The 13741-nt window shown below is 33.7% G+C and overlaps 1 protein-coding gene across 1 annotated transcript; it reads left to right on the top strand.

Annotated features, from left to right (window-relative positions):
* The first annotated feature begins 5928 nt into the window (after positions 1-5928).
* On the top strand, positions 5929-9553 carry LOC149375171 (uncharacterized). The gene is made up of 3 exons (XM_089590074.1): positions 5929-6151; positions 6236-6298; positions 9334-9553. Exons 1-3 carry the CDS (start codon positions 5960-5962, stop codon positions 9508-9510), a joined length of 432 nt encoding a protein of 143 aa, XP_089446200.1. The 5' UTR covers positions 5929-5959; the 3' UTR covers positions 9511-9553.
* The last annotated feature ends 4188 nt before the right edge of the window (positions 9554-13741 follow it).

Below are 13741 nucleotides of genomic sequence, written 5' to 3' on the forward strand. Positions count from 1 at the left end.
TTAATGAATTACTTTATTTATGTAATTATGTGATAACGTAACATAATTTATTTGTCGAATTCGAAATAAGCGCCTTTAAAAACCATTGATACGTTCTTCAATTATTACGTTCTTCAACTCTATTCTACATGTTTATTTTAATTTTTTTTTTTTTTTTTTTTTTTAGATGTATTATTTAGAAAACAAATATACATAATTTATAAAACAAATACCTAATTGACTGTATTATCAGTGAACACATTTAAAAATGGAACGTTATAGTTACGAACCACAACATAACCGAGTTTCCATTGCCGGCAGCGCTCGTAGCAGAGTGAGTAAGGTACTGGACTCACATGCAGGAGGTTGAGAATTCAAATCTCATTATTGGAAAATGTTTTTTTTTTTTTTTTTTTTTTTTTTCTTGAACTGTAAAAGAAAAAATTCAAAGTGAAATAAAAATTATTGTGGGAAAATAAAATTGCTAGGGAGTGTGAGGAGGAATGGTGGATACAGGTGTGCAGAAGAGTAACACGGCACGGTTGGCAGATATACATATATAGTGGGGAGAGGGGAAGTGTTTAGAGAACAGTAGGTGAGGGGGACGGGGTAAGCGGGGAAACTGGAGAGGAAAAGACTCCGGGTAAACCACTTTCGTTTCAAAAAAAAAATCTGTCCCTTAAAATCTGTCCCTTGAATTTAAAACTCCAGCCCCCGGAGTAACGTGACATAAAGAACTTCGTTTTAAAAATGTAACCGATAACGTCTCCGGTGGAATACCAGGAGACGTGTCTAGCCAGAGCATATCCTGCTCCAACACTTCAGAGTTATGTAGCCGTACCACAATCTGTCCTGGTGCCGTCAGAGGATTTTATTACTACAATTGTAAGCCAGGCCAGGGAAGACAGCCTTGAAGAGTACGGGCGGCCACAACTGCCAACTTCTTAGTAGTCGTTCCAACGGCATTATACCTATACAGAGAAGGTATTTTCCAGTCCCACTTTCCAGACTAACGATGAGCGGTTGGTTATCCGGGGAACGACCTAAAGACGAGATATATTTTGGTCATCGGCGTATCTCCCTCAATTACGGTCTCCGTACACAGACTTCGAGGGTAAGAGTCAAGCTACTAACAGCTGGCTCTCCATCATCAAGAATAATAATAAGGAGTAACAAGAAATTTCACCACTGGCCTTTTTCAGTGCCAATATAAATATTTACGTTCATTACTTAACCTTCAATCTCATCGGTTCTTTTAAGGGCCACCTAAGCAAGGCTGGGAACCCCGGTGACCGACAACTCTATATTACCCTCTCAAATCTAAGCATTCAACCAGGAATGACTGATCCTCTCCAAGGTCTGCGCTGGTCGAACCTAACAGCTATGATGGAAAAAACAACTTGAGCAGACGGGAGTTTCCAACGGGCAAGCAGCACGAACCAATCTCTACTAATCTCTCCACCTAAGATCATTAAAACAACTGAGTCTGCAAAAAAAGATGCTTTAGACACCAACGTCCTCGACGTTATACCAGAAGACGTTGGGAAAGAGCACTACAACTAGCCCCAATGCTTCGGACTTTGTAATTTTTCTCCCGATTAGTCTGGGTCCTCAACAGCAGGCCAGAAAATATCACCCTGAGGTATCCAGGCAGTCACAATTGCTGTAAACTTTAGTCAAGAGAGAGTTTACTTAAGAAGCTCACCGGTCTTTTTTAGGGCAATCGGACGTTGAACTACCTTGCCAACAAATATATTAGAACTTAACAAAGTTGACAGAAAATAGCCTTTAGGGGTCACAAAAGTCGCAAGAGGGTGAATTGGAAGGAAAAATTCAAATGTATCTAATGAATACAATTTTAGGCGTCAAGAAACAAACGCAGAAAATTTATCGAGATTGGAACAGCAACCTCAAAATCGACAAATGAAGAATCCATTACGTGATGAATAAGCTTTTCATTTTACCCCCACAGTAATCTCTTAAATCTTTAAAGATCTAAATTCAGGTTTTTAAATAAGAAGAAAATATATTTGTATTTTTGTGGCAATAAAAAATGTGGAAATTAAGTTCTAGTACTTTGTTGCTCTGGTAATAAAGTTGTGAGATAAGAGAAAAAAATTTTTTTTTAATATACATTTTCGGGAGTTTGAAATCTTAACATCTTACAAAAATAGCCCTTTTCGTAAATTACACGGGACGAACTGCAAATTAACCGCTCCTTATGGCCAACGATTATTTTATGGCATAAGGAACGCACGGTACTTTTCAGCATAATTATATTTTTGTTAATTTTTACAGCTTATTATTTGACCAAATGAACTGTATGGATTGCGACCAAATATGTTTTTAGTACGAATATTTCTGTACTGAGAAGTGTCAGGAATAAATGTAAAATTTCTAACTGAAAACGCTTTACATTATATGTCAACACACTACGGTATTTCATTTAGTAAGTCTCGGGCAAAGCCGGGACGGGGGGCCGCTAGTTACTAATAAAATCGAAAATAGGCGATGAAAAAAATTTCTCGGGCACGTGTCTCTTATTTTTCAATATAGATACTGGAAAAAAAATTTTTAGCTGAATCGGAGAGGTGACGATAAATTTTTAGTAAAATCTTACACAGTTCAGTAACTAACAAATTGATACGCTTTTTTCTCGATACTTCTTTCTATTGTTTCAAACTTCGTTTTAGTAAAACTCTAAAAATAATCATGAGGTAATCAAAGTATTAAAGACAATTTACTTTGAATTAAAGAAAAAATTATTTTTTGGATTATCCTACATTTCTCTTTTCCTTAGATCACCTTTGTAAAAGTCATCGATAAATTTGAAAATCAAATTAAGGGTGTGGATTTTCAGTTATATTTTTGAGCAGCATCGAAGTAGTTACGTTATTATTTACCTAATGTGAACATTAGATTGAAAAAATGTACATTTATTTATTCATCATTTTTTTTTGGGATGAAATGCTGTAATCAGTAATTTTGTTTAAAAAGTGTTATTTGCTCTTATAATATTTTCCACTCATTCAGAAAGAAAACACATAACCCTAGTAATCAAATGCTTTACTGGCCATCACCTTATTTTAAAGCCCTTAAAATTTAATAGGAAATATAAAAAATGTATGACCACAAACCAATAGACGGAAAGAACCGAAATGCTATAGAATTTTGTACTTGTCATAAATTGTTAGATATGCTTATTGAAAAGTATCACCATCAACTAACATAATAACAAACTTGTATTTTATGTCTACCAAATTATTAATGAGGTATACAATATTGATCAAGTCAAAATTTTTATGTTATTGTAGTTGTAATAACAAATTTAACTATTTTGAAGGTCACGAGTATGCGTAATCCAATGAATTCCTAGGATATAGTATACAATATCATAGTTTTTTTAACTTAACTGCAGTGTTTTTATAAAGAACCAGAAACTATTACAATTCTTACTGTAGCCTTTTTTCAGGGTACTAGTTTTCTTTCTGTACTTTTTGCCGATAAAGATAATACTCCTATTATTTTTAAGTTGAATTGTAAGTCCAAGAATTATATGTTGTAAATAATTTTAGATCAATCAGTGATACATACAAAAGCTGATTTAACATCTTTGTTTGCAAATTTTTCATAACATGTTATTAAAATCTGAAAGAGTCCACTGAAAAATATTATGTGGCAAATATCTTTATTTAAAGGATTCCTTTGAAATCGTAAATAATTATATAAAAAACATCAAATCAAATTTTTAGTACATGAATACAAGCACTATTTGAGATTCTCTGGAATGAAATTGAAAATAGTCATTGTATTTTTCATTGCTACTTAAACTTCTTTATGACTCTCTGCGCACTACGAGAAATGTTCCATAAAATGAACCAATACATGCGTTAGAGGTTTTTAATATCAATACTACAGCACAAAGTGAATAATACATTGAACTATCCTTGACCTTGACATCGTAACCACCGTCACCACAACCACCACTCCAAACTAATCGAGTATTGAAGTCCATTGCTCCCACCAATTACAATGTTTAGTGAGGCCACGTATCCACTCGCAGCAAATAAGAGCTATACTTTTGCTGCTACTCTTCAAATTCGACGACCAATCTACTTTGACTCACGAGCTTTTTTTCTCCTACCCCACTTGGGTTTACGCAAGCTTGACCAAGTGCCTTTTTCCCCTACACCAGCAAGCTTTGGATATTTTTGGCTTCTTGTAATATTTTATTCACGAGTGTTCAAACTATGTATAGAATTTATAGAAAATTAACATTTTATAAAGACGTGTAGACATACCTACGCGTTATAGCATCTGATTCAATTCTTCTTGCACTGTTGAGTATTACATTGGTTATAAGTCAACAGCTAGAAGAGTTCTTATATGAAATGCATGCAAAAAACACGCTGTCATCTGCTACTTAATTATTTTAACTGTTTTGACCAACATTTTCAGAGTATAGATATATTAGTAGAGCACGAAGAGCTGACCTTAAAAGTTGCGAAAATTAAAGAAATTCTTTACCAAGCTTCACTATATTATAGCGTGACACTTTTTTGTCCTTTTTTTTCATGTGTAGTATAGGTACCCTGACATTGGTCACTTCCACCAAGGAGATAAAGCTTGTTCTTGTCCTTTGCGATGCTATCTTAGGAGAATTGAGATACTCTACGTCCATCGAAAATTTATTTCTACTGCTAAGACCAGATTTCTCGTTGTCGGAGCAGTTTCAAGAGATATTGTAAATAAATTTGTTAGCAAAGAACATACGAAACCATTACGCTGAGGTAGCTTTTGGTCAAGTTGACGATTTTAACGAGATTCCCCTTCATTTCGACACTCACACGTACGTAAGATAACCCATGGTAACTCTTTTTATACACGCAGAAAAGAATTACAGAAATTTTTACCGTAAAAGCAACGGTAATCCTGTGATAATTTGTCATTACGTAAATTTTTACTGTAGATGTTCATGAATTTCTACGGTAGTTTACAGTAATTTTTATTGTAACTGTAAAATTTATCCAAAATTTACTATAATTTTTACTCTACGGCAACGGTAAAATTTCCCCTGAAAGTGCATATAGCTATAGGCTGCAGGGTCACGTGGGCTGTAGGGAAGGGCTGAGCAGATGTCTACCGTAGTGGGCTATATAACCTGTATGTAAGAGCGAGATAGACGTCACATCTGTATTACCGAAATCAACGGATAGATGAATGTACGGGTATCTTTTATGAATGGCTATAAGCGAAGGAGTACTGCATCATGTGTCCAACAATTCGTTAAGTGCGTTAAGTACCAATTCTATTAATGCAAATATCCGCACAGGTCTACAATTTGCAGGTTAGTCCGCGCTTTAGCAGACAACTGATCAGGTGCTCGGCCTTCCCCTCCAGCCAACGTGACCCTGCAGCCTATAGCTATATATACTCTTTCAGGGGAAATTTTACCGTTGCCGTACAGTAAAAATTATAGTGAATTTTGGATAAATTTTACAGTTACCATAAAAATTACTGTAAACTACGGTAAAAATTCAGAAACATTTACAGTAAAAATTTACGTAATGACAAATTATCACAGAAATACCGTTCCTTCTACGGTAAAAATTCCTGTAATTTCTTTCTGCGAGTGCAACTCTTTCAACAGTAATTATGAAAGGTATGACGTAGAGTAACGTCATCTAAGCCTTTTTTTACAAAAAATAGTTGTATAAAACAGATTCAAAGAAAGTTTATCAAACATTTTTCTACAACAAAGCACCTACCTAAGCGCATACTAGCAAGTATCATTAATAAAGTTATCCGCAGAAATTTTGAGTCAGCAAGATATCAATAGGTATCAGTTATAAACGACAGTGATGTCATGAACGCGACACGTACAGCAGAAATACTGGAAACCATTTCGTTGTTCGTTAGTTGCTCGTGAGACTTTTCTAATCTAGCACCTACGCAGTTACATAATAGTATTTGTAGGAAAATGTCCGATGATGAGGAAAGAAAGGAAATGGAGCTCTTCATGCGAAATGATACAGAAAGGCACAATTATGGTGTCTCTTTTTGTGGCCGTGATTCTCATTTGATTACCTACTCCAGCAACGCCACTGAAGAGTCGAGGCAGTTAAACCTGAAACATAGCAAAGATTATTGCTCTTTACGTGTCAGCGATAAAGTATGTGTATTTGGCAATTGCATTTTCATAATTAAATTTTTCTAAGATTTTTTTTCTAAATTGAATGAAATTGTGTTTTTGTAGAAAAAGGTCTGCCAGAAGGAATTGGATTGCACTGAATTTGACAAGGACACAATGAGGGTCACTGTAAGTATCAAAAAAATTTTTTTTGTCTTTCTCCTCTATTATTTTCTAAAAGTATTATGTTTTGCATGGGTTATCCTCAAATAAAGTAGAAAAAGTCGATGAGGATTTCCTAATATTCTGGGAGTAGAGAAAATGTTTAACTGTCAAAACTCTTGTAATAAAGTGTAATTAATGGGCATAAAGTAAATCTCATCAAAAAACTACTGGGCGAGTATGAATGAAGCCTCAAATAATGTTTAAAAAGAAATTCATGCACTGCTACAAAAACTGTTGGGATCACTTCTTACTATGATCGGAATACATCGAAAAATGGTTTTGGGACGTAATCGTGCCAGTTTTCTTTGTTGTAAGACAAACAATGTAAGTCGAACGGAGCGTTTCTTTGAATTTCACTTATAACTTGTTTTGGATCATCGCATTGCAAAAATAGCCGAAGATAATTTGTTCGTTATTTGATAATTTATTCATCAGTACTAGTAAGATTATATAAATTTTTTTTTTCGATTAGTTATAGAGCAAGAAGAGTGCAGAAATCTTCATCCAAAGCTTTAACTTTGCAACATGATTAACTTTATCATTTTTTAACAAAATTATCAAAAATTCTCAATTCATAACATACTACTAATAGAAATCTTTGATGACGGGCAACAATTTTTGTCCAATATTTAAAATGATGTCACACGACGATTAAATTAAAAACTTATTTAGCTACTCTAGACCTTACGATGGCAAACTTTAAATATGGATTCGATTTAGAATACCGACTAGGATGATAAGGATTAAGGATAATATTGAAAATTTTGTTTCCACAATAAATTGTTATAACTCTGTCTTTCATTTTACAGTGTTGCAACGAATCTCACTTGATATGGTATATTTGTATATGAATTAAAAAAAGTAACTACAATTACGTATTTTTAACCGTATTTATTAACAATTGAGTGTTTATTACGATTTTCAGAATGGAAACTCTTTTTCAACTTATAAAAATTTTACTCATTATGTACGATATATCTTGTTATTCAGAAGGGGTAGCAATCGTTACATTAATTCATGATACCTAAGAAAAAGAAAATATGATACTTGAATACTTTGATGTGCTATGCATTTGTGTGTCTTCTCGCTAAATAAAAAATTGATATAGTTTTATAAATCCATGTTATAATAAATCATTACTTTTTTTTTTTAAATTTGTTATGTAAATACATACACTTTAAACAAACGTGTCTGCACGTCTATCGTATTATGTATAATACATGTACAAATAACAAACAGTATTTTACATTTCTCGTTTTTTAGGATTGGAGTATATTTATTGTCGCTACCACTAATATGAGTTACGCCTGCGTATGGAAAGTTATCAAAATCATTATTTTTAATGTTACCGATAACGATTTCGACTGTCTTCTGCCCTATTCTCCAAGTTATTCCTATTACGTCCTCATCCTCATATTTACTTCAAGACATCTTTTTTTTTTTTTTTTTTGGATGACTTTAATTTGTGCCTTATAATTTCGTCAGAGCAAAAAGTGTTTGCACTTATAAATCGTCTATTTTCAATATAAGACCGATTTTTAATTTAGTATAAAAGTTACCTGTGTGGCTAAAATAGTGTACGTATGTGTTTATATTAGCGATTTTTTTGACTAAATCACGTTATTATAATTTCAATAGGCTCATTATTTCTTGGTTGTTTTGGGTTGACTGTATAAGCTAATAGTTGAAATTTGGATACGTTTTATCAAAGGAGAAAATTTTTCTAGCATTGTCAGTGCTCTACTCTTGAAAACTTATTTGTATGTAATAACAAAATAACATTAAAATTCAATCCTATTATTTAAATAACACTTTTTCTTCGCTGCCTTGTAAATTGGTTGTGTCTCACATGCAAGATAAAGTATTTTGCACAAATTTAGCCACTTATTTAATTTCTTTTCCCATTGTTTCTTCCGTATACAAGCATTTTGTTTTAAAATTATATTAAGAATAAGCAGTTGCAGAGTGGTAACAAAAAGTAAGGCTCATAAAAAAGATAAACCGCAAGAGAGAGCCCTTAAATAATGGCTTTCTATAAGTACGAAGTATGAAGTAATTGGTAGGCACCCTCAAATTTTCGTACGCGGAAGAGAAAATCTAATTATTTCTATGCATGCATCGATGACTAAATGCATGCAACCTTCTGTTCTATATTGATTTATGCTGTTAATTTATTTAAAAATTATTTACTGTGTAACTTTAAAAATTGATTTGATAATAATTATTGCTGGATATATGTTATTAAAATTTTTTTAATCGCATTAAAATATACTCCATCAAATAAAATTAGTTGCCACACAATAAAATGCAAGGCGTCAAAGTTATGATAATTTATTGTGTTGCAAATTTACTTTATAAAAAATTGAGATTCAAATTAATAACTAATATCTTTCCTCAACATTACAGTTCTTGGTATCTTTGGAAAAAATCATCTTAAAACTTTCATCTAGCTTTGCTATAAGTTTAAGGAACAGCAAATCAATTTTGAAAAAATTAATCGTTTCGTAATATCATTTTTAATCGTAGATAAAAATCATTAAGCATGGTTAAGGATCCCTTAGAAAAGTACGAAAAACTAAATTTTCAAGAAATGTTACTATAAAGGGGAAGATCTACAAAACTGTAATATTCTTATTTTAAATAGCACTTTTTGCACTCTTTTTCGCTATCATTTTGCGATGAATTGACTTAGACAATCTTACCAGCATCCTTTAGGAGACAATCAATTAAAAAAATACATTTTACTAAGATATATTTTAATATATAATGCCTCCAAAAAATTATAAGTAAAATAAGAAAGGAAAATCTGATCAATTTTCACTGTTTGTTTAATAACAAAATAAGCCAGCACGGTTATGCCCCAAAACTATTTTTGTATATAATCTAATTATAACATAAAGTGGTTTTATAGTTTTGTCGTAGTTAACAGAAAATTTCTTGTCAAATTCTTTATCCAACTGTCTATACTTGTCAATTAAAACAATATTTTTATCGTTTAGGTCAGAGGTAAATTGATAGTAGTTCATGGTACTAAAAAAAATCAACCAAACGAAGTCACTATGACGGTTGAAATTCCAGATCAGTGTGATTTGGATAGAGTCGAGGCAGGATTCCGCTCCGACGACATCTTGTATATTCGTTTTTTTTCAAGGAATGAGCCAGCTGTTGAAGTATAGACAGTTAAAAGTGTCAAAAGTTTATAATAATTTAATATCTAAGTGAAAGAAATAAAAAATGTGAAAAACAAAAGAATTAAGTAATTGTATTTTATTTGAAAATCTTTCTTTATCTACAAATCTAGGTAAAATATGTTGGAGTCTTCGTAGTACTGAGCTCATTGCTAAAAATAAAAAATTAACAAATGATAGTTGGAAATCTTTGTGAGCTGTCTATAAGTTTAGACAAGCTGATGACATATTTGTCGAATAATAATATTAAGAAATTACTGATCTTATTACCCTTCCTTGCTATGAGAGCTCATGTAATCTTTGGAATTCGAGGATCAAAACAAGGTATCACAATTTAAAAAATACTAACTGAATCGTCATGAATAAAACTCTGATTCATACTTAAAAATTTTGTTTTTATTCTATGATTATAAAACAGTCTTACACATTCCTAGTACAAATAACTATTTTTTTTTAAATTCACACTAAGTGTCACAACTATTTTTTCTTTGCACTTAAAATCGAAATATATTTGATTATCGTATATCAATAAGACAACTTCTGGGTTCTCAGCTTTTCTCTTTCAATTGAGTAAAGTTGTCTTTTTATTTACTATGTTCTTACCAGATTAATCATATGGAATATTACAATCATTTTAAAAATAATGCCACACTTTTTTTTGCGATGAATGATACATGCGTCAAATTAATGTCTTATTTACACAATTTGTACTTTTAACCATCGCAGCCAACGCTGTTCTTATGGGGTATTAGGCCACGGAGGGCGTGTTTGCTCATTCCTGTATCGAGAGTAAACTGAAAACTTTTTGCCATTGTTGTATAAAGTATTTGTTTTCTTAGTTTTCCTAATTTTTTTTATTTTTTTGCATGGCTTTTTTACAAAATGCAATAATAAGCGCCTGTAATACTTTTCTAATAAGAATATGATTAAGCTTAAGACAAATCCACTAATCAATAATACGAGCAACGGGGTGACGTCAGTAAAACCTAATTGTGTAGATTAAGTTCCTTTTATAAATTTTTTTTTCGGTGGATTTAATTTTTTTTCTCGGGAAAGTATACCATTTTCTCTATATTTTTGAATGCTGAAAAAAATTATTCTTATGAGTTCTGATTACTTAATTTTTGTTAGTACATACTTACTGATGGTTTAAGAATTTAAGAAGGGGATCTCCTTTTTTCAAACTTATAGCTACTTTATTGGATGCACCATGTGGAAAAGCTAAGAGTTTGCAAGGAAACATGTGAGTCGTCGATTTTTCAATAAAGCCAGTTATGAAGAAAACTACTTTTTCGTTGCAAACCTGAAACATGATTCATATAAAAAAATAATACATATGTTTCCCAACTCAGGTACGATAAACAAATATGCTAAAAAAAATTCAAGTTTGAAATTGATTTATTAATTTAAATACACGTAACAGGCGGATGTATGGCAGAGGCAGCAAATTATGGATTTGGAGGTTAAAGCATTTTTAAACAAAAAACAAAACATTTGGTGAGAATAGTGTATTACTCAATAGTCTTTCATCAAAAGTTAAAAAATATTTCTATTGTCAGTAATATTATAACTTTTTGCATACAGAGAAAAGTATACCGTCAGTTTTAATCCATGGCTTACACGAAGCATAAAGTGTGGATGACGTTAGTAATGATATGGAACGTGTAGGAAAAACACGTTAAAAATTTTTTTTTTAGTAAAATAAATATAAATATATTGTAAAGTAAAACAGCATGATGTTTCATCAGCCAATGATATTCGTACGTTCAAAAAGCTATTTAGGTATAAATATTATAAAAGTGCGAAGTGAACTTGATCTGTCTAGCATTGGCAAAAAGGACTTTTCTGAAACTTTACTTTCTTATTAAAGTTAAGTACAATAAATTAAAGAACTGAGGCTTAGTATTTAAAGAAAGGCTGCTTAGATAATGTTGGCCTGCAGTAAGGTTTTCTCATTCCTGTATTTCCGTACTAAACAATTTTTTGAGTTTTTTCCGTTCAAAAGTAGATTATAATTTTGGCTGCATTTTTCAGCCTCGCTGAAGACTGTGTAGTCACTAGAGGCTTGAGAGCAATGGGCGACACTGCCAGGACATGACTCAGGTATCTACCCGAGCGATTGTTTGTTGGGGAAAGGGGGGGCTGAAATACCGATGAAATTTTAAGGTATATATTAACGTTGTGTGAGGTAAGGGTAGCGGCTGGCAAGAAAGTGCGTGAGAGGCACTTCGTTTATGGCACCGGAGAGAGATTGTTCATGTGTAAGCTTTGTGTAGAGGATGAGGGTAAAAGGCTGGCGTGTAGATAAGCATATGTGATTGAGGCATGCGTGAATTTCCTTCTTGTTAAGAATAAGAGTGATGAGTGTAAACGGGAGGTCGAAATCGCTAAGAGAGAAAGAGAGAGAGAGAGAGAGAGAGAGAGGGAGGGAGAGAGAGTAAAGTCGAAAGAAGAAAGAGTCACGTGCGTGAAAGCGTGGTTCAGGTTGTCTAAGAGGAAGTCGTCCGGCTTGGGAATTATTGGAAGGTGTGTTGGGTTGGATAATATTGGCGTTTTAGATGTTATATGCGTTTTAAAGTGTTTTAGTGCGTTTTTCGGCAGTTCAACGAGCTGTATAGAGAATGCTGATGACAGTCTTGCAGCTGGGTATCCTGGTTACGGACGACACTCTTCTCGAAAGGGGAAGGGACCTAGATGTCCATTTACCCTGAATCTCGACAAATGCGATAAAAAAAAAAAAAATTACTTCCAACCGATGCCGTCTCTGCCACAATACTAGGAGACATATCTAGCTAGAGCACAATCTGCACCAACTCTTCATAGTTGTGTGGCAGTCCCACCATCCCACCTGGTGCAGTTAGAGAATTTGTGTCTACAAATATAAGCAAGGGAAAACAGCTCTAAGGGGCGAGTTCATCCACAACGGCTACCTTCTTGGTCGTCACGTCCCCAACGCGTTTACCCACATGTTCCCGTCTAACGATAAGCGGTTGGTTATCCAGGGAACGACCCGAGACGAGATATTCTTTGGTCAGCGGCGTACCTCCCTCCATCACAGTCTCCGTACATCAAAATTTCCAGGGTAAGAATTAAGCAACCCGTAGCCAGCTCTTCATCATCAGAAATAATAATAAAAAATAGCCTGGAAGTTTTACCACTTGCGCTTTTTAGGGCCATTATAAGTATTTACATTCCTTATTAAACCATCAATTTCATCGGTTCTTTTTAGGATCCACCTAAGTGTAAACTACCTTGCCAACAAATAAATTTTTATTACCATTTCCGGAAGCTATTCGTTGACTAAAAGACTATATTAACTAAAGCCGGGCACTATTAAACCAAGTCAGCCATTCACTAGTAGACGTCAGCTGCGGAGTTGTTCTTCGCAAGGCTGGAAAACCCGGTGATCGACGACCCTTTACTACCCTCTCGACTCTGAGCATTCGACCAGGAATCACTGATCCTCTCCAAGGTCTGCGTTAGGCAGACCTATAACAGCTATGAAGGAAATAAAACTTGAGCCAACGGGACAGCCTCCACTGGACAAGTATCACTAACCAATTTACTTATCCAAGATCACCGAAACAACTGAATCTGCGAATAAAAAAGGTGCTTTAGACACCAACGTCTTCAACGTTATACTGGAAGACATTGGGAAAGAGCACTACAACAAGCCCCAAAGCTTCGGACTTTGTAATTTTTATCCCAATCAGTCTGGTTCTTCAACAGCAAGACAGAGAAGATCACCCTGAGGTATCCAGGCAGTCACAATTGCTGTTAACTGCAGTCAAGAAAGAGTTAACTTAAGAAGCTCACCGGTCTTTTTGAGGGCCATCAGACGTCTACCTTGCCAACAAATATATTAGAACTTAACAAAGTTGACAGAAAACAGCTTCTAGGGGTCACAAAAATTTTAAGCATGCCAAAAGTCGCAAGAGGGTGAATTGGAAGAAAAACGTCAAGTGTATCAAATAAATACAATTTTACTTAGGTGTCAAGAAACTGACGCAGAAAATTTATCGAGATTAACACAGCAGCGTCGAAATCGACAATTAAATAGTCCATTACGTGAGAGATCAGCTTATCATTGTACCCTCACAGCAATCTCTGAGATCTTTAAAGATCTTACTTAAGATTTTTTAATGAGTAGAAAATGTATTTGTGTTTTTGTGGCAATAAAAAATGTAGGGTTTAAGGTCCAGGACTTTGTTGCTCTGGT

This window comes from Copidosoma floridanum, unplaced genomic scaffold, assembly GCF_036245765.1.
Source record: "Copidosoma floridanum isolate Cflo_tuat_1 unplaced genomic scaffold, Cflo_Japanese_pri ptg000011l, whole genome shotgun sequence".
Taxonomy (NCBI): domain Eukaryota; kingdom Metazoa; phylum Arthropoda; class Insecta; order Hymenoptera; family Encyrtidae; genus Copidosoma; species Copidosoma floridanum.